Source organism: Carassius gibelio, chromosome A18 (genome assembly GCF_023724105.1).
Source record: "Carassius gibelio isolate Cgi1373 ecotype wild population from Czech Republic chromosome A18, carGib1.2-hapl.c, whole genome shotgun sequence".
Taxonomy (NCBI): Eukaryota; Metazoa; Chordata; class Actinopteri; order Cypriniformes; family Cyprinidae; genus Carassius; species Carassius gibelio.
Window position 1 is genome coordinate 4,468,490 of NC_068388.1, and position 21,607 is coordinate 4,490,096.

General features: G+C 37.0%; 3 protein-coding genes across 7 annotated transcripts; 1 reads left to right on the forward strand and 2 right to left on the reverse strand.

The window, feature by feature from the left end:
• Window positions 1-121: 121 nt before the first annotated feature.
• LOC127934005 (carnitine O-palmitoyltransferase 1, liver isoform-like) lies at window positions 122-7,955 on the forward strand. 2 transcript variants are annotated; one of them, XM_052531167.1, is made up of 19 exons: window positions 122-440; window positions 1,368-1,529; window positions 1,614-1,753; window positions 2,002-2,173; window positions 2,255-2,356; window positions 2,727-2,864; window positions 2,960-3,037; window positions 3,696-3,803; window positions 3,911-3,995; window positions 4,101-4,296; window positions 4,614-4,799; window positions 5,213-5,318; window positions 5,415-5,531; window positions 5,677-5,841; window positions 5,934-6,068; window positions 6,664-6,816; window positions 6,895-7,008; window positions 7,119-7,211; window positions 7,565-7,955. In XM_052531167.1, the coding sequence occupies exons 2-19, from the start codon at window positions 1,389-1,391 to the stop codon at window positions 7,646-7,648; spliced, it is 2,313 nt and encodes a 770-aa protein (XP_052387127.1). In that variant the 5' UTR covers window positions 122-440; window positions 1,368-1,388; the 3' UTR covers window positions 7,649-7,955. The 2 variants fall into 2 exon arrangements, with proteins under 2 accessions (XP_052387127.1, XP_052387128.1); XM_052531168.1 differs by having other exon boundaries at window positions 2,255-2,326.
• Window positions 7,956-7,998: 43 nt separating this feature from the next.
• On the reverse strand, window positions 7,999-13,655 carry LOC127934010 (selenide, water dikinase 1). Of its 3 annotated transcripts, none has more exons than XM_052531172.1 (9): window positions 13,493-13,655; window positions 12,027-12,284; window positions 11,664-11,767; window positions 11,479-11,586; window positions 10,765-10,919; window positions 10,582-10,672; window positions 10,404-10,503; window positions 10,115-10,327; window positions 7,999-9,031 (listed from the first exon to the last, which is right to left on the reverse strand). In XM_052531172.1, the coding sequence occupies exons 2-9, from the start codon at window positions 12,217-12,219 to the stop codon at window positions 8,817-8,819; spliced, it is 1,179 nt and encodes a 392-aa protein (XP_052387132.1). In that variant the 5' UTR covers window positions 12,220-12,284; window positions 13,493-13,655; the 3' UTR covers window positions 7,999-8,816. The 3 variants fall into 3 exon arrangements, with proteins under 3 accessions (XP_052387132.1, XP_052387135.1, XP_052387133.1); XM_052531175.1 differs by having other exon boundaries at window positions 13,420-13,498; XM_052531173.1 differs by lacking the exon at window positions 13,493-13,655 and adding an exon at window positions 13,366-13,487.
• Window positions 13,656-14,171: 516 nt separating this feature from the next.
• On the reverse strand, window positions 14,172-21,171 carry LOC127934011 (BEN domain-containing protein 7-like). Of its 2 annotated transcripts, XM_052531176.1 has the most exons (10): window positions 20,782-21,171; window positions 19,580-19,654; window positions 19,220-19,510; window positions 18,235-18,366; window positions 17,862-18,154; window positions 16,821-17,046; window positions 16,202-16,315; window positions 15,958-15,999; window positions 15,699-15,746; window positions 14,172-15,627 (listed from the first exon to the last, which is right to left on the reverse strand). In XM_052531176.1, the coding sequence occupies exons 1-10, from the start codon at window positions 20,888-20,890 to the stop codon at window positions 15,578-15,580; spliced, it is 1,380 nt and encodes a 459-aa protein (XP_052387136.1). In that variant the 5' UTR covers window positions 20,891-21,171; the 3' UTR covers window positions 14,172-15,577. The 2 variants fall into 2 exon arrangements, with proteins under 2 accessions (XP_052387136.1, XP_052387137.1); XM_052531177.1 differs by lacking the exon at window positions 15,699-15,746.
• Window positions 21,172-21,607: the final 436 nt, after the last annotated feature.

Below are 21,607 nucleotides of genomic sequence, written 5' to 3' on the forward strand. Positions count from 1 at the left end.
TCCAGGTGCACTGTTAAGATTTGGGCCTGTGTTTGATCATACAGTGTGTACTGACTGTTCAGCCACCAGTTTAACTCTGCCTTGAAAGTATCGAATTACACATACACAGAACAAGCACAAGCATTTATGAGGGTCACTATGTAACAGGTAGTTTAGAGAGAAGAACAGGTAGTTCAAGAAGAAAGCAACACTCAGAAAACAGGCAACTCGCAAAATAAAGGAAAACAGAGAGGGAGGGAGAGGAGAAGGTTTGAGCAGAAGAGGAGATAACTAGTCACTGAGCTACAGACTTCTTTCCAGAGTGGATGTAAAGTCGAAGGGCAGAAGAGTGAAGAACATTAACTCCCATCAAGGACGTTCCAGCCTTAGTGAAAGAAAATCAGGGTTTTTTTATCTATTAAATTTCATCTAACTTACAGTGTTTTACTGTTGCATCGCAGGTAATGTAATTCATTATTTTTCTTATTAAAATCTGTTAGAGACACTCTGAATCTTTCTGTTTGATAATCTTTCATGATCAAGCTAGAGTCAGAGTCTGGCTAGACCAGCAGTCTGTAAAATTATTTTGGCGATCGCAAATATTTTCTTCATAGTAAATATTTAACAACTTTGAAATTGACATTTTGTTTACATTATCTTAATGATCAAAATTTACAATTCTAAAATATAGCGATGTCTGTCAAATTTAATATAAAAAGTGTATTTTAGCATACAAAATGCATAGTCTTTTTAAAAAAAATTCATTAGATGTCACGTGTGTTTTGGCCAGTGCGCTCAGTTCTCTCAGATGTCCTGCTGTGTTATTTCTGACTGTTCAACTTTGCCCCACTTCCTCTGACTGCAGTCTTATGACATGTAAAAAGAAACATAAGCTTGACAGTGACACTGCTGAACTCTGTGACTTCAGAGGGATACATGTCCTTTGTAGTCCCTATATAGTTTCTCATAAGACTTAATAAGACAGAAATTATTAAAAAATATTCTCCTTGGAGCTATTTGAGGTCAAATGGCATAGTGGTGATTGATCTTAATAAATCTTCCTGTCATAAATTTCATGGGATATTTCCAGATGATTTTATAAGAATTTAAACAGTCTGATATTTTTGTTTACCCCTTATTATTAATTTAGCTGATGCTTGTTATCTACATGGACTTACAATGCATTGATCACAAAAACATTCAACTTGAGGTTAAGTGTCACAAATAGCACAATGGTGATATCCGTCGGTCATCCCGACCATAACCTTTCCCTTACTAGCCCAGATCTTTCCACTAACCTACACCAGCTGAGCTGGAACGGCATGTAAACATGGCATTCACTGAGTGTTTTCAGAAGGTAATTTATGATGACCCATCTCTTTCCTCAGGCTGTGTTTTAAGCCTGTATAATGGCAGAAGCTCATCAGGCCGTGGCATTTCAGTTCACTGTCACACCTGATGGCATTGACCTACAGTTGAGCCGTGAGGTTCTTAAACACATCTACATATCTGGAGTGACATCATGGAAGAAACGTGCCATACGCTTCAAGGTGAATCAATCAATCAGTCTGTCTGTCTAGAAATCTGTCTGTTTCTCTGTCCATCTATCTATTAACTATTTTTATTTTGAGCAGAACGGTGTCCTCACAGGTGTGTATCCTGCCAGTCCTTCCAGCTGGTTAATTGTAGTTATTGCGATAATGAGCACCATGTATGCCAGGATTGACCCCTCCATGGGCATGATTGACAGGATCAAGACATCTCTATCTTTGAGGTAACTTACTAACACGTTCATGGAGACTTCAGGTACGACCATGATGGATATGTATAAACACAGATACCGTACATAAATCTAACCCAGTGTCATCCATGTTTAAAGCAGCTTTGAAACAAACAGTACTAAAGAACAACTTGTAAAGATGGCCTTTTGTAGATTGCATGTTTACTATCTATTTATTTTTCAATAATTTATTAATAAATTGTATTTCAGTATATAGAACTTCTCTTTTTTTTCCTATTTAGTGAGTTTATGACGGGTCAGACTCAGACGGTGTTGAGTGCCATCCTGTTTGCCACAGGCCTGTGGTTATCATTCATCTTTCTGCTGCGGTACACCCTGAAAGCTCTCCTGTCCTATCACAGCTGGATCTTTGAGTCACATGGCAAAATGAGCTTCTCTACTAAAGTCTGGCTGGTGGGTCTCCCATGAAATTAAATGTATGTATAGTGCAGATTGAAATGTGGCTAGATTTATGAATCATTCTCTCTGTTATAGAGTCTTGTAAAGCTGTTGTCTGGTCGGCGACCGTTGCTCTACAGCTTTCAGGCATCTCTGCCCCATCTCCCGGTACCAAGCATTGATGACACAATCAGGAGGGTAAAAAAAAATAAAAATAAAAAATAAAAAAAATAATATATATATATATATATTGTTTTTTTTTTTTTTTTTTTTTTTTTTTTTGCCATGTGGGTTTGAAATGTTATTCTCATTGGCATACAAAAAAGTATTATTTAAAATGTTGGTATTTATACAACTTAATTGTAAAGTAATATTTGTCATGATGCTTTTAATTTAAGATGGTTTTAAATGTTAAAAAAAAGAAGTGTTATTGTGTCTGGTACAAAATTGTAATGTTAAAAAAATATTAAAATCAGCATAAATTAAAAGCAGTAAACATTATTTTTCTTTTAATTCTGGGTTGGAGTATTGCACTGTTTTGCTTTATGTTATTTCTTCATTGTTTTAGTATCTTGAATCTGTTCGACCTCTTCTGGATGATGAGCAATATAAACAGATGGAGATTGTTGCGAATGACTTTAAAAAGGATCCTGCACCCAAATTCCAAAAACACCTTAAACTCAAATCCTGGTGGGCCACAAATTATGTAAGCAAACAAAGCCAGAGATCTTCTACATGAGTGGACTATAAATCAAATATTTACAGGCAAACTAACAGGTATGTCACTGCGTGTGTTAACAGGTGAGTGACTGGTGGGAGGAGTATATCTACCTGAGAGGACGGGACCCCATCATGGTCAACAGCAATTTCTACACAATGGTGAGCAGACATCATGTATAACATATCTCTTACAGTGTAACAACAAGGCTTTTATACGTAGGCCTAATTAGTTTTTAATCAGACCTATCAGGCACTGAGAATGTTGCCCATGATTTGGCTTGGAATGCAGTTTTCAGGAGGATGCGGAGGACATATCAAAAATCTTTTTATTTTTAAAAGTCATGTTTTATTTAAGTCAAGGCTGTGAAGCATAAACACAAGGTGGTTTTGGGATTAGGTTGACATTTAAAATGTGTATTATTTTATAAGAGAAAAATACTGTACATTTTGAATCAGTATAAGTTTGCTAAAAGTTAATTGTCAATTTTAAGTAGAACACTAGCATAAAATGAAACGAAAGCCAACAAAGTCCAAAGTTTTGATCTATGAATACATTTTTAAAAAGCTGAAAACCTGACAGGTGACAAAATAATAATTAGTGACTCAACATGTACTTAAAATGAAATTTAAAGTCCAAACAATAATTAATCAACGAAAAGCCAAATACATATGAACTAAAATGAAAAGAGGTCCAATGGCGCCACCAGCTGACTAACTGTGGAAACAGCAGTTGAGCTTGTTTTTTAATAGCTATTGCTTTTTAATAGCCTCATTTATTAAAACTAACTGTTTCCATTACTCTCTTTCTACTTGCCAGGATTTGCTCTATGTGATCCCTACACACAGACAGGCTGCACGAGCAGGAAATGTAGTTCACGCCATGCTGCAGTATCGGCGTAAGCTGGAGCGAGGAGAACTCACCCCGGTACTGAAATAAACACAACATAGTTTTTCCATCCACAACAGCGAATTGACATACAAAAAATAAATATAGGAAAGTTTCCCATCATGTTTTCTGTTCTCTCTTGTCAGCTGAGAGCTCTTGGGATTGTCCCCATGTGCTCTTTTCAGTATAAGAGGATGTTCAACACCACCCGTATTCCTGGCATTGAGACTGGTAATGACATTTTCCCTACATTTTCAGCTTTATGGTAGGCCTACAGATTCATAGATGCTATTTTTAAACCATGATGGTTTCTCATACTGATATGTTCATGCTCAGATTTTGTGCAGCATCTGAAGGACAGGAAGCACTTAGTTGTGTACCATCGAGGCCGTTTCTTTAAGGTCTGGCTATACTATGGTGGTCGCCACCTTTCGCCCTCAGAGCTTGAGTTGCAGTTTCAACGTATCCTGGATGACAAGTCTGAACCTCAACCCGGAGAGATCAAGCTGCCTTCACTGACTGCCGGGAACAGGTGAAGAAAGATGACCTCGCAATCGTCCTGCGACTGTGTACTAGACCAGAGGTTTTCAAAATGAGGTCCAGGACACAGTTTGAACAGTAGGACTCTCTTCTGTGGAACCCATAAGAAGATATGTTGAAGAATTTTGCTAAACCAAACCATTTTAATTCCCAGTGACTTCCACTGCATCAATGGGAACTGAAACTGTTTGTATACTGAAATTCTTTAAAATATATTGCTTATGTTCTACACAAGAAAGTAGTACATGTTTGGACAAAACAAGGGTGAATAAATACTGAATGAAATCTTCCCCTTTAACACATATCCAGGGTTCCCTGGGCCAGGGCTCGTTTAAAGTACTTCACTGAGGGCGTCAACCAGGCGTCTCTGGAGGCCATCGAAACAGCTGCATTTTTTCTGACCCTGGACGATGAAGCACATGGATATGATCCAGAGAACATACGGTCCATAGACCTCTATGCCAAATCACTACTGCATGGAAAGTGCTACGACAGGTAGGAACCTATTTCAGTATTATTCACAGCATTTATTCATATCTTATAAATAGAATTGAATTTGCTTGCATTTTTATGTTTTCAGTAAAAAAATAAATAAATAAAGTGTAATTTTTTTTGTCATTTTCTTGTTCTGTATTTTTATTAGTTTTTGTCATTTTTATATTTAGCTTTATTTTGTATGAGATTTAGTAACGCAAGAACTTTAGTGCTATATTTTTTTAATCTAATATTTGTTTTATTTTAGCTTTATTTCATTCATGAAAACATTTTTTCAATATAATATAGTTAACATTTTTGTTAATGTCAACAACGCTGCAAGTAACACTTAAGTCTCATAAACTGATGATTATTTTCGGTGAGCATGATCAGTTGCACATCTACACGCTGAAACATCTTCTCTCGCCTGTCAGGTGGTTTGATAAATCCTTCACTTTGATTGTCTACAAGAATGGTAAAATTGGTGTCAACACTGAGCATTCATGGGCGGACTCCCCTATCATAGGACATATGTGGGAGGTAAACAGTCAATAATAATAATAACTGTAAATACGTTTATTTTAAATGACACCACTGGGCTGCAAGACTTAACATGCATTTTAACTTTCTGCTTAGTATGTTTTAGCTACAGACTGTTTCCACCTAGGATATACTGAGGAAGGACATTGCAAAGGAGATATCAACAAAAGCTTGGCAACCCCTACCAGACTACAGTGGGACATCCCAAAAGCAGTATAAATTAACATCCTACATCTAGTTTGACATGGCTTTACATTTAAAAAAAATTCACAACCTCTAATGCGTTTTATGTCCTGGAATACATCCTTAAAATAATTTCTACACTGATAACTGATTAAATTCCCTTGTCTTTTTTCAGTGCCAGGAGATTATTGAAGGTTCTTATATGATTGCAAAGGGAATTGCCAATGATGTGGATTTCCATGGCTGCTTATTTAGCGAGTTTGGGAAGGGCCTGATAAAGAAATGCAGAACAAGTCCAGATGGTTTTATCCAGCTGGCACTGCAGCTAGCTTATTACAGGGTACAAGCCACACATATTTACATATAATCCCTCTGCAATAATGTGTCTGTACATTGTGAACACAGTTTAATGAAGGATGTTTGTTGGAGTAGGACAAGGGTGAATTTTGTCTGACTTATGAATCATCCATGACGCGGATGTTTCGTGAGGGCCGGACGGAAACCGTGCGCTCATGCACCTGCGAGTCCACGGCGTTTGTAAGAGCAATGGAGGACGAGAGCACCACGGTGAGAGCAATGTATTTTCATTATTTAAAAAGTTAAGCACTATTTTAAAAGTTAAATTTACCGTATTTTTGTATTATAAGTCACACCTGAGTATAAGTCGCATCAGTCCAAAAATACGTCATGATGAGGAAAAAAACATATAAGTCATATTTATTTAGAACCAAGAGAAAACATTACCGTCTACAGCCGCGAGGGGGCGCTCTTTGCTAATCAGTGTAGACTACAGGAGCAATGAGCAGCATAGAGCGCCCTCTCGAGGCTGTAGACGGTAATGTTTTCTCTTGTAATCATTTCTCTCGGTTCATGTCAAATGAATTTTGATAAATAACTCGCACCTGACTATAAGTCGCAGGACCAGCCAAACTATGAAAAAAAAGTGCAACTTATAGTCCGGAAAATACGGTATATGGTAAATAAAACTTTTTTGCATAATGCTGCATCCACATTAAACTATTTCAGCATTTTTCAAGACCACTGTTTCAAAATCCAGTGGAATATGCACTTATGCATTGGTTTATGCTTTGATTTGAACGTCTGTATTAATTTGAACCTGTAGGAAATTTAATTTGACCTGACATTTTTTCTTGTTTACCAGAATGAGCAAAGGTTGGTGCTCTTCAAAAAAGCAGCAGATAAACATCAGAACATGTACCGCCTGGCCATGACAGGAGCTGGGATCGACCGCCATCTCTTCTGTCTCTACATTGTTTCCAAAGTAATGGGCATCGACTCACCCTTCCTCAAACAGGTCCGTAGAAGTCCGTTCATGTAAAATAGGACATACCTGTTTAGTTTTGCTTAAGTCAAGGACACCACCTTTTGGTAGGTTTTGTCAGAGCCCTGGCGCCTCTCCACCAGTCAGACCCCTCAACAGCAGCTCAATCTCATCGACATTCAGAAGTTTCCCAAATATGTGGGAGCTGGAGGCGGCTTTGGGCCTGTGAGTCTCACTCACACCCCCTACAGTACACAACGTGTCATTGCAACAAGTTTAGTGAATGAACGAACCTGACATTTGATCATTTATCACTGAGAACTTTTTATATGCAGGTTGCTGATGACGGTTATGGGGTTTCTTACATCATTGTCGGCGAGAATCTCATTACATTCCACATTTCCAGCAAGTTCTCCAGCCCCGAGACGGTAAGAGAATTTCAAACGTTTGCATTTTTTAAACGTTTTCAAACCTTGGCAAGTGCCACTTGTGAATACTTAATCCTGACAAACAAATTAAGGCCATACATAATTCAGATATAGACCCTTGTTAAGTTCACACCAGCGTCCAAATCAACGGACGATATATTTCTGTTTACGTAAGCAGCGCGCACACAGAGTTTTAAAATAATACACACATAATTACAAAATAAAAAAGTTAAAATTCTGTCATCATGTATTCAATCTGAACTATTTCAGAGCTCATGACTTCTGTGAAACAAAACAAAGAAAAATCTGGATTAAATATTAGTAAATCCTTAACTTTTCCTCTCTGTCCTCAGGACTCGTTCCGCTTTGGGCAGAACATCAGACAGGCCATGCTTGACATAAGAGCTCTATTCAACCTGAAAGAGAAGAAGATGTGACTCCTAAAAACAGAAATCTTCAATTTCAAAGCTGACCCAAACTGAAAGCACCAGTTTAAAGAGAATAACCCGAGCAAGCGCCACAATTAACAACCTGACAACAATAAACATGTATATAATGAGTAGTGAATCAGTGCACAGGATCTATGCTGGGGACAAGAAAGTGTAAAAACAAATAATATATTTAATTGTAAATATTTTAGCATGTGGTCTTTGGCAAATGACTGTAAATATTTCATTTGTGCATATTTCTAAAATTGTAAAATTTACTCTGGACTTAATTAAACTGAATAACTGTACACAAAAATCTGGATCTTAACATGCACACAATCACACACATTTTTCAAGAATTAAAAAAAAAGAACAGATTTATTGGAGGGGTTTCAATGCATATGTATATATATATAATGATTAGCAAATATGAGAGCATGAGAAAGTATGACCTTTGTACAGAATATAAAAACAGATCTACCACAGAACAGAACTAACGATGTTCATGTGAAACAGTGAATATCACACAATATAAACTGCATCTCCAATGTTTAGCACATTCTTTGGGAAACTTCAGCACCGCCATTAAAGACAGCAGTGCGTTTCCCAAAATATGAGGACTTGATTTATTAGAGAGGTATTACCTTGGATTCCTTCAGTCCAACGTTCCCACCCAACAGTGATGGAGGGTTATTTAATCCAACATACGAGGGATAATACAAAAGTAAAAAAGCAATCCTTTCCCGACTCTTCCACATCACTGCAGCTTCATTAACTATCAGTCGAGGCAAAGATTATGATGTGAACTACCACATGGGCTGTGCATACTAAGAGGAAAGGCTAAAACACACCATGGCTAAGGATGAAACCACAGGTGACATCTGAGCAGAAGAAATTTGGAAGTAATCAACAGTATCAGAGAAGAATTATACTATCAATTATTCGTTCTACTTGGAAGCTGCCTCACAATCAGGTGCATGTTCGGTTAATGTAACATAAAAAGGCAATCAAATTTTCTTTGTGAAATGTTCTTCTGCTTTATAACCGTGTCCATGTAGAGGAATCTGCCCTGAAGGCCAAGGTGGGCAGATGTTTTATATATCAGTATGTTGATATATTTTCAGCTGAGGCTAGCGTACACTAGCCATTCGGGCCACGCGGGGTCACGGGGTCAGGTTTAAGACGTGGCTCCTGGGGTGGTGTTGACATTCTGTGTGGCCATTTGCGGTGCGACTTCAATGATGCGGGGTTTGTCGATGATTCGTGCCGCGCGGTTGCCTTTCTCTACGATGCCGATGATCCATGCCTGGTGACCCTCTCCGTACTTAGGAGATTTGATCTCGGCACAAAAACGGGCTGCTTGCTCACGGGGAAGACAGATCAGCAAACCTCCTACAGAAGAGCAGAAGAGAAAAGAGCAAAAGAAACATTTGTTTAAGATTCGATTCAGACTGCAAAGATAAAGTGAACGTGTAATAACAGCTTATTAAGAACACTTTAACAAAGGCATAAAATTAATGTAGAGTGGGATTCAAATGTCTTGAGACCAGGTTGAAAACATTTTCCCCGTTTTAACTTAAACATAATACAAACAGAAAGTCATAGCATGAAGAAAAAAGAAGAAAAAGAAACCTTTCAAATAATAATAATAATAAAAAAAAAAAAATGGAGCAGACAAACTTTTATCGAAACTGATAAAAATAAGAAATGATTCTTTATCAGTAAATTACCATATTAGAATGATTTCTGAAGGATCATGTGACACTGAAGACAGGAGTAATGATGCTGGAAATTCAGCTTAAAAGATGTTAGAATAGAAAGCATCTATTCTAAATTGCAATCATATTCACAATATTACAGTTTTTACTGTATTTTTGATCAAATAAATGCAACTTTGTTGAAGCCTAAAAGAAAATCTTACAGACACCAAACCTTTGAATGGCACTGTATAGAATTACATACAATTATAACTTTTGTTCTACAATAATTTTTTTATATATATTTTTTTCAGTTGATTTGACTTTGTTTTATTTTATTTTTGTTTTATGCATATATAAAATGCAAGTTCATATATAAAATGCTTTTTTTTTTATTCAAGTAGAAATTAAATATTATTTGATTATTTTTCATTTATTATTATTATTTCCTTACACAGTTTTCATCATGTATAAAATGTTAAATATGAAACACATTGTCCATTCTTCACATTAAAATTGAGGGTACAGCTTATTTTTATTTATTTATCATTATACAGTTTTTATCATGTATAAAATATAAAATGTGGAATTTTATTTTTGTTTATCATACATAAAATGCATAAGGCTTTCATTAAACTAGAATTTAAATTACATTTGCACATTTTTCATGTGTTAGTATTTAATTATACAGTTTTCATCATGAAGTAGATTTAAATAAAATAAATAAATAAATAAATAGCATTTTCAATACGTGCGCCACAAAGAACTGATCTTGTACCTGAGGTCTCCGGGCAGGTGCCGTGCATAAGGCCAAACATGTTGCCACAAGCTTTGCTGACGGCAGCCATTTTGGCGAGAACCGGCAAGTTGTGAATGACGAAGGACACCTCTGTACGCTGCTGCCGGGCCAGATTCTGAGCGTGACCCAGGATCCCAAACCCTGTGATGTCAGTTGCTGCGTGTGCATTGAAGGTGTGCATCAGACCGGCAGCTGGACAGAGACACAAATAAAGGTCAAACATCAGCTGGAATCTGTTATTTATGAGCCTCAAACGTCACATACTGACCTGTTCTGTTGAGTCGAGCCATGTTCAGCATGGCCTCCTGATAAGCAAGTTCAACATCCTCCTGAGAGACGACTAACTTGATCTTATTCCATTTCTCTGGCTGAGACCCAAAGAAAGAATAAGCAATTAGACTCTGTCCAAGCTATAATATGAAACTACAAATGTCTAAAACACTCACAATGTCCAGCCACTGGTGCACTGCGACCGCCACTTGTGTTCCTAGAGGTTTGGTAAGAACCAGCACGTCCCCTGGTACAGCATTATCTGGCCTTTAAAAACACATGCACAGAATTAGAGGAATAGACTGACATTTTAGTTAAGCATGTGTTAACAACAGGTAAGAGTGCATAAAATGACTTACATAATGAACTCATTAGGTTGGCACACTGTTGTGGCCACGCCTCCCAGGACTATCCAAGGATTTATAACAGTCTGACCTCCTGTAATAGAGGTTCCTGCCTCCTCCGATGCATCCTTAAACCCCTGGATGACCAGAGGCATGACCTTATCACGCTCCTACAAAACACACACAAGTAATGTGGTTTCTGTTTTGGATACCTATATCATCAATGCTTAGTTTTACAATTAAAGCTCTGTAGTTTTTATTGTTGGGGGGAAAAAATGTGCCATAATGCAATGCAATACTATCATGACTGAGATATGGAAAAATAAACATTCTTCAAATACCTGGTCATATTTGATACTCATCATTTAACAAGATTTTTCCAAATATTATTTATTGACAATCAAGTAAAAGTTAATTCAGTGTTCACCTTGAAATATTACTAACAATAAAAGTTATTCTTACATACATATACCTTATATAATTAAAGACTTCACATCAAAATTACATATGAACCGTAACCTAAAGGTGGACGTTTTTACAATTACATTACATGCAAAAAAAAAAGTTGTTATTATTCGGACAACAAAAGGCATATAGTAGATTGGCTACAATATGTTTTTCAAATTGTTCATATTTAAAAGCTTGTAGAGATAGATAGTTTTGCCTGTATATTTATAAATCTGTTTTGAATCTCATTATTAGGACTAAATGCTTTTTCCTCGGTCTCACCTTCTCTGTGAGTTTGTTGCTAACACCAAGAAGCATCAGCATGTTGTCACACTCTGTTACCCCCATAGCATACAGATCACTCAGCACATTAGCACACGCAATTCTCCCCTAGAAAGAAGACAAAAACATCAGATTGTGACTAAGTTTCAGTTTTGATATTTTATGATATTCTAAAGCGCGTTTACCATCATATATGGGTCGTCCACTATGGGGTAGATATAGTCTGTGGTCTGCACAAGTGACAAGCCTCCGTGTCTCAACGGAATCACACAGGTGTCCATACCAATGCCTGTTTTAAATAAACATTGTTACTTCAAATAATCTTTGTGTTTTGTCTGAAGTTTCGAAGCTTAAAGTTTCATGCAAATACAAGGTCTGCTTTCTTTTCTACAAATTAAAGTAATAAAAGTTTAGAAATATCATGATAGATTAATGATAGTTTTTCTCATTTTGGTGAACCATTCCTTCAAGTAATTGTTTTGTTTGTTTTCTTTCTCTAGTGAAAGACTAATGAAAATCTTGATGTGAGTGTGTGTTTAGTTATGTACCTAGTCTGGGCATTACCGCCCCGAGGAACTGCTCATCTTCCTGATAATGGTTTTCCTGCAGAGACTCTAGAAGTTTCTGGAGCACATCTTGAGGGACTTTGCAGCCCGTTCCCTTGAGCTCTGTGAAGCGTGTTAGTCTGAAGTTCTTGTCGAGTTCATAACTCTCCGGGTTAAAAGATTCCCGCACGGACATGTTTAAAGACCTCACTGGCACACACGACAGCCAAAAAACCACCTTCACACTATGGTAACGTCAATCTGAAGAAGAAATAAACAAACATTAAAGTGTGTAAAGGGTGAGGACATTTAGTGTGTCCATGCAAACAACATGCATCATAATAATAAATACAGAATGAATATTCTAAGGTTTCACCCTAAACAATGAATAAGAAAAATGCAAGTCTTGTACAAATGTCTTTGCAAAGATGCTCAGAGGTGAGCCTCCCCTTTAAATATATCTGCTCTAGCTGAGCTGAATTCACTGTTTAACTGTACTGCTCATTACTGCATATAACACAAAACACTTAAGCATACGTATATAACGCTTTTTTGTATTATTATTATTATTATTAAAAGAGATAATTAATGTGTTTTTAAAAAAACAGATAATGTTATTCATTTCTATGAGCAAATATGTGACTTTAGGGTTCTTGGAATTCTATAGTTGATGTGGCGCGCGCTAGAATCTCTTTAGTGATTCGGTTCGTTTGAAGAGTTCGCGAATCGTTTTTAGCCATATTCCAAAAGTTCCCAAAGGTCTCCGCGCAACTGGTTTTATTGAGCACAACAAATGTATTAAACATGTATAATGGCGATTCAGACACTGAACTAATACATTAGACAGCGAAAATATCTATTTAGCACATCAGCACACAATTAAAATATAATGCGGTTGTTGAACTGTTTCTCTTTTATCCATTTTGGCATGCCAGATAACCGAGATACGCGATACAGTTGCATTTATGAATGCAAAGATAAAAAAAGAATCAACAATAACATATATAGCGTAGTTGAGTCAAGCGCTTGTTTGAACAAGTCACTAAAATGAATCATATCAAATGAACGATTCGCTCAAGAATCACTAAAACCGCTGCACGCGCCGACCAACGCAACGCCCCCCTCTGCTCGATTATATTACACTGCTTCTAATATACAATATAGTTTATGCATGCCAAAAAGAAAACGCGCATAAAGTAAAATGGATCAAAGTAATAAGAGTGCAAGCGGTTTATAAAAATGTCGGCGGTGGAAAAAATTAACCCTTAAAGCGCCCGCGCCATGATTGCAGTGTGCACAACTGAGTAGTAATATAAAATTAAAACTACTTGGTGCACTTTACACAAATTCCGAAGATAATTTCTTCTACTGGAATAACTAAGATAGCTCTCCTCACAAGTAATGCATTGTGGCACAGTTATATTCGTGCTCCATTTCCCCTTTAATTGTGTTGTTCAGTTTGCGCTTACCGGTTTCGCTCGATACAAGAGACGCGACGCTCCCGCAATGCACCGCGCGCAGAAAGGGCGCCTGGCAAATGTGCCTGAATAGAATGCCACTGAATTCAATACCCTTTTTCATGACGAACAGCACCGTATTCACTGTGCATCTCATGCGATTATATGTCCCTTTCGAATACCAATGCGAGTTAATATGTGTTTCTGAGGAAATATTGGATATTTTGAATATTTGAATTAAAAAGTCGAAATTCTACATTGGTCCTTTTTTCCCGCGTGACGTCATCACCTCCCCTTTAAAATCGATCGGAGTGTGGCAACAAAAATGTCCACGTTATTTTGTACCTTTAAACTCACTGTGGTCTTGTCCGTTTTGGTTACTATATATGATCAATGTAGTGGTTATGAAGTAATTATTGCACACTTAGTTTTGTTTCTTTGTAAAGTATACATGCAAATTTACCTTTTCACAGTTTTACGAAAGAAATGAAGCAATGTGGATACAAATACAAAATCTGTTAATACAGCAATCAAAATCTTACCCTTTTTGTGTCCTTTAAGTGTACATTTATCAGTGTAAGGTTTAAAAAAATTAGTGTTTTTTTATTCATTTATTTTTATTTTTTGAAGATGGACTCTTTACTTAGTTCATGAAAAAATCAAAAACGTTCATGAACAAGTGCATCTGAAATGAGTTTTTTTGGTCAACCGTGTAAGACACAGCCATATTTATTTGACATCTCAGACCAAACAACTTTCCACTAATAAACATAAAGTTGAGGTTTTTTAAAATAGGAATATTAAAACGGAGGCCCAGACACAATATCTGTTCTCTTAAAGGAATGGTTAAGCTCTATCAGCAGCATTCATTCATTCTGACTCATATCTCAGTTCATAAAAGCAAACATAGTTTGAGTTTCAGTTCTACACTTTCAGTGGAAGTCTATGGGGCAGGTGTACAATATAAGTGCATTTCCGTATGTGCATTTTTAGGAATGCTTTTACACACTGAGACAAGAAATCGCTGTCTAAAAAGCTTAACTTCTTTTTAACCCGAATATTACCATGAATAGTTATTCAAGCATTTGACCGTGAGGTAAAAACCTTTTTTTGACACAGGACAATGCTCATATTCACATACAATAGACACTAAATCCTCTTACACAGGAAGTCAAACAGTTACATGTCTACATAACCAGTCTGACAGATTATATTACCAACAACACATTAGTAAGACTATGTTACATTAAATACTATTCATATAGAAAATGTCACATATTTCAGTAGAAAGTGTCAATGAACAGCACAGTTGTGAAATGACATCAGTTTGTTGCATGGCATGGGAGAGTGAATTAAAGGCACAGTCATGTTTTCTCAGCAGTTCTGCTGATGATATTTGTTGGTGAAGCTGAAAACCTACAAACACTTCCATATGTGTCCCTGGGGCACAAAACCAGTCATAAGGGTCATTTAAAAAAAAAAAAAAAGATTTATACATCATGAATAAATAAGCTTTCCATTGATGTATGGGTTATCTGGTAGGATATGACAATATTTTGCTGAGATACAACTATTTGAAAATCTTTAAGTGCAAAAAAAAAATCTAAATACTGAGAAAATTGCTTTTGAAGTTGTCCAAATGAAGTTCTTAGTAATGCATATTAGTACACAGAAATTAAGTTTTGATATATTTACAGTAGGAAATATACAGAATATCTTCATGAAACACGATCTTTAATTAATATCCTAATGATTTTTGGCATAAAAGAAAACGGATCATTTTGACATATTGCTAAAATTATACCCCAGTGACAAGACTGGTTTTGTGCTCCAGGGTCACATATATTCATAGAAGACAACTAGTGGGACATGGAAAACCCACTTTAAAATGATCAAATGAGAGTACTTGTGTTATAAAAGTGTGTCCATAGTTGCCAGTTGATCAGCAAAATGTTGTCATTTCCTTCCAGACAAGGAAGGAAACCTGACCTTGAGAATTTCAGAGCCGTGTGTCTCCATACATGCTTACAGACAAAACAATTAAAATGACTCCTTTACGGAGGTCGGAGGTTGCATTTTGTTGAAAACAATCTCTTCTCAGGCAGTCTCCATAGCAACTAGACATTCTGTTCTCTCATAAGCAGCACCTGCGGTACAGAAGAAAGGGTTACTTAAGCACAATGCCGCTTTTTGACTGTCAAATGTTCAAGACTGCTACCTTTTTGTCTCACAGTTTCCACTTTATCAACAGTTTGCTGACATTTCTCTGAAAAATAACATACAGGAATATTAGTGGAAAAAATATTCCAGTGGAATTTTGTCCTCTGAAGTTATTTAGCATATTATTTATAGTATCTTCAACACATGGACATCATTCTAATAAACAGTTTGATATTGCAATATCATGAGGTGAAGGACACTCAATCTGAAGCGCTTTCATTCATGCTGTGTGTGGGTTTGGGTCAGTGTCTGAATACCTGTTTTGTGCTGAATATCATTACTGTCTGAGGTTGTCTCTGCTGCAAATCATTCAAAATAAATCAAATTATGATATTTTGTTTAATTAACATTTAAATGATCAATTAATTGTTTTAATAGCACTCTAGCAAACCAATAATTATGAAGCAACAGCTTTGTTACAACTTCGAATCATTAGTAATGTATGTATATCTTTCTTTTTCACTTGCCCTGAATGTATTTCTCTTTCTGTCATGTTCTCACCTCTTTTTAAGCGTCGCCGGGCAAGTTTAATCTGGTCTTGCAGAATCTGGACCCAGTCTCTGGGGCCAGGAAGCTTCTCGATTCCATTGGCTGTGCAATACTTTTCTGTGAACACTAGATTACAATTTTCACTTAGAAATGTTAAGGAAATGTAACAAAGAAATGCAAGTGCATAAATAATACTAAATATTTGTTATAACAATAAATACATATTTATAATAAATATAAATGTCACAATTAATTACAAAGAAATGCATCTACATAACATTTATATATTTTATAGATTTCTTATAATAATATATCAAACCAAATGCTACACGATTTTTACTCAAATCTAACATTTTAGTTTGAGTTTCATCACTTAAAACTTATCCATCTTCCCTTGAAATGTTATTAAAGAAAAATGTCATATTTTTAACTAACATATTAACTAACATAGCATGGTTGGATTATTTATTACCTAATGCAATTACATTTTTAAAGTTTGACATAATGTGTCCAAATACTTTTTAGGATCATTACATGTGACAGTGATCAATGTCAGGCAAAATTAATAATAATGTTCTCCTCTACACTGATGTTGTGTAAGTTCTGATCTGGCTCAGATACTTTCACGAACCTTTAATGGCTCCGACTATGTTTTGATCGAGTCCTTTCCTGGTGTCGTTCAGACCTCTCTTCCTCTTGCCGTTGGGCAGTGAGTTTGCCAGTGTGGTATCATCAAAGAACGCACACACCAGTTTCCTGAAGAGCAGGCTGCCAGAGCGAGTGTAGTTCAGTAAGATAGAGTCCAACTGTGCTTTAGGAATAAATACCTCATAATCCTCGGCCAACTGCACCTCCGGCTGGGAAAGACAGACGGGCGGGATATTAATCAAATGAATTAATACACCCTCATGCATTTTAATTCCAAAACACTGACACGCAAAATGTAATCATCCAAAATTTCACCTTTAGTCAGGTGAGACAAAAGAAGATAAAGTTAAAGTGACGTGATATTCAGCCAAGTATGGTGACCCATTCTCAGAATTTGTGCTCTGCATTTAACCCATCCGAAGTCCACACACACACAGAGCAGTGAACACACACACACACACACACTGTGAGCACACAACCAGAGCAGTGGGCAGCCATTTATGCTGCAGCGCCCGGGGAGCAGTTGGGGGTTCAGTGTCTTGCTCAAGGCCACCTAAGTCGTGGTATTGAAGGTGGAGAGAGAACTGTACATGCACTCCCCCCACCTACAATTCCTGCCGGCCCGGGACTCGAACTCACAACCTTTCGATTGGGAGTCTGACTCTCTAACCATTAGGCCAGAGACATGTACTCATACATACACAGTCTTTTCAGAATTAACAAATAAGGTAGACAAGTGTGAAACCATGTTTATATACACCCCTTCTTCTTCTTCTGTTGTTTCTAACCTTCACTCATTCTACTGAGAGAGGGAGACATGGCCTGCCATCAGTCTGATGGGTGCAAACATGCTCCAACATCTGAACTTGCCAACTTCAGATATATATATATATATATATATATATATATATGTGTGTGTGTGTGTGTGTGTGTACTACCTAGTTAAGTCCATAGTTAACCATAAGTCCATAGTAATTTTTTTTCCTTCATTCACAAATTCATTACCAAATCTGTTGAAGTGTACCTCTGTGGTGCTTTGGCCTCTGGTATCGCTGTAGTGAGAGGGAGGAGTCTTGGAGTTGGGAATAAGATCTGGGGTAAATGTTGTCATTGTTGGTGGCGTGCGCTCTCTAGACTGATTACACTCATTAACAGCATCAGCCTCAGCCTCAGTGGGTGGCGGCGGAGGTGTGGTTCTTTTAGTGGGCGTGGCCAGAACTGTCACTCTGTGACCTTGCCTCCTCTTTCGGCTCCTCCTCCTGGAGATGGAGGTTCGGGATGAGAGCGAGACCTGGGAGCCCTGTTTGTCCTGAGATCCTGCGAGTACAGTAGAACACGGGTGAATGCGCCTGCACATGTGTTCAGTTGAGTTTGCGTGCAGTTCTGTTTTGATTTACCTCTCTGAGTTTGGATTAGTTTCCTCATGGTACGTAACTCCAGCAGAATGGCTTGCAGGGTGCACTTGCAGTTGCACATACAGCAGCTGGGCTCAGTTGCCATGGCAGCAGGCGCAGGGGGCAAGGCCATGTCTGAATCAGAATACACATGCATCGTTAACACAAAAGCCATCACTGATGATGTCTAACACCCAGGGGCTACTAGCACCCGGCACTACAGCTGTCTGACTTACTGACTCCAGTGTGAGTGTGTGTGTGCGTGTGTGTCTGTGTCAGACTGACAGTAAGGGAGCTATTGTGTCTTTTTGTGTGTATACAGAGAACATTACGTGTTTGCTCTGTTATACAGAGCTGTCTAGACACTTGCTGCTGCAGTGCCAGACTGCACATCTTTCTGTAGCCCACAGTCACATAAAACAACTTCCCCTGGAAAGAATCCCAATGGGGGTTCAAGTCTTATCTTCTCTGAGTTTAATACCAAAAAAAAGAAAGAAAGAAAGAAAGAAAGAAAGAAAGAAAAAAAACAGCAGAGCCACTAAAAACATTCAACCTCATGATAAAATTCATAACTAGAGGTTAAGAGATCAAATAAAATAAAAAATAAAATACATTTATTAAAATAATAAATAAAAATAAAATACTAAACGAAGTGAACATAAAATATACAATTAAATTAAATTAAAATAAATGCGCTAAACTAAGTGAACAAATAGAAAAATACAGTGGCCCAAATTTGTCATACCTACAACGTTTCAATTTCACATATTTGGAAATTGTCCAACCAAGTTTAATCTGCAACCAAATGATGATGTCATTTATGCAGTGCAATGCATTTGTCATTGATTTCAAATTCATACATTTTAAAGCATGACTTCTGTGTCCAAATATGTTTTGGGGCCACTGCATATAATTATAATCATAGTGTGAGGAACACGGCTAAACGTGGTCATTTTTGCATTTGACAGAGTCTGCTCATTTAACAAACCTTCTGAAGGTACTGTAATAAAGTCTCCACCATTAGTTTTCGAGTGGTTGAGCATTCTCTGGGTTTTGGAGCGGGTGCTGTACTGCCCGTGAGCCATGAGGACTGAGCTCCAGCCACTCTGGAGATGTTCAGGGGCTGGGCTCTGAGCCACAGGCTCCTCCTGAGGCTCCTGTTTGAGGGTCTCACCCTCTCGTCCAACGCGCTGGTACACTCGTCCTGTCTTGTCACCCAGCAAGCGCATCATGCCTGTTATCTGTTTCTTTATCTCCATCCCTTCATCACCTAACCAGACTGAGAGACACAGTTAACACACAGAGTCTGCACACAGTCATGAAGTGTGTTCTGATGAATGACAGTTACCTTCAGTCTCAGAGGCATCCAAGGCATCTCCTTCAGTGTCATTCTGGTCTACATCATCCATTTCATGGATAAAATCTAAATGAATCACAGCAGAGTTTTCACATCAATATCTATCTATCTATCTATCTATCTATCTATCTATCTATCTATCTATCTATCTATCTATCTATCTATCTATCTATCTATCTATCTATCCACAATATCAGATTATGTCAATAACTTAAAAATGTTTAACACTTTAGCATCAGCTCAATTGTACATGACTATTCTTATAAAAACTTCAAACTAAAATTTCATTATATATATATATATATATATATATATATATATATATATATATATATATATATATATATATAATGAAATTTTAGTTTGATATATATATATATAGTTCTGAGGATAAAGATCATCAAAGACTAAATAAATTATACACCATATACACACCATGGCATCAAATCATAATACATTTTGTTTAATGTTCTTTAATTTAATTTAATAAATTATTATTATTTTATTTTGGTCGGCTATGTGATAACTTTTGTATAACAATGTACAGTGTAATATACTAGAATGGATATCAGTCAAATTTCTGAAAGTGCATGCACTGATCCAACTCGGTTTTGATTAGGTCAGAGGAAAAAATAAATAAATACAAAGTGAGGAAAAATAAAAACTACTGAGTTCTCATCAGAACATGAAGGGGTTTCAGCATTTTTTAACAATTAAGTAAACTAATTTTAATAGCACAAATTTTGCATATAGTCTTAAAAATGCATCTATAATACATAATTGCATTCAATCATAAATGATTTTAGATGAAGTAGGCTACTTGACATGTCATGCTGTGGCGTGTATGCGTGACGTCTGTGCGGTACAGATGAATGATGAAGTGTTGATGCAGGACCACCTGTAGGTTGTCTGACTGTGAAGAGCAGCTTTATTATATTCCATCACACCTGAACAAGTGCACACCGACAGACTAACGCATTAGAAGGTAGAAATGCTTTTAGTATGAACGTGATTAAACCAAACGAATAACCCAAACGATCCGATCAGAAAGAAGCGTTTGCCATTGTGAGGATGCGAGCAGGACAATGAGGGAATGATACATTGTATCACAGGTGCATTCCAGAGTGCTGACGTAATGCCTCCGGCTGTGCTCTATTGTCTGCTGTCATCTACAGGACCTTGTGTCTGCTTACCTGCATCATTCACCAGTTTAAAGCTCTGCGATTTCCTGCTCCGCTTTCTCTCCACAAACTCCATCTTAAGGGCAGAGCGGTGAAGAGGTAGAAATCCAGCCGAGCTCATCAGCAGCACACAGGCTCTTTAATCACAGACTAACTCATTAAGTCCAGCCGATGATGAGTGGAGCGAACCTGAGCTTTAATAATAATAAGCGCGGGTCTCTCTGGACTGATGATGATGATGAAGGTGGTGAGGAAGAGAAGGAGGATGGACAGGACGCGTTTACATTCTCCTGCGGGGCTGCTCGTTTATGATGTAAATAAATAAACCTCTTTAATTCTTTCAGAATTCGTCACGTCTATTCGTTTGCGCCACCTGATGGTCGCTAATATTTGTAGGGTCCAGATTTACATTGGACAGCCTGGCGTTCTGTTGTCAGAAGAAACTTTCCCAACAGTTTTGAGTAATGCTTTGAAAAGTGCAAACTTTTCTATTTTCTTAAAAAAAATATATATATATTTCTGTGTTTTAATAACGGAGAACGGGAAGCAAAAGCAGGAAATTAAAAAGAAAAAATAAGAAGATCATTGAAAGTTATATTCTATAAAATATAGGAATAAATAAAATGAAACCTAACATTTATCCATTTAAAATAAACCTTAAATATCACCATAAAAAAATAATGTACGTCTAGTGAACGTCCGCTGTTCAGTTAACAAGCATTATGAAGGAAATAAATAAAACACACAATTCCAGCTAAAATAAACAATTTGAAATAATTATTTTAAACAGTTAACATTTCAATTCAACTAATATTCTTACGACAAAAATAATACAATA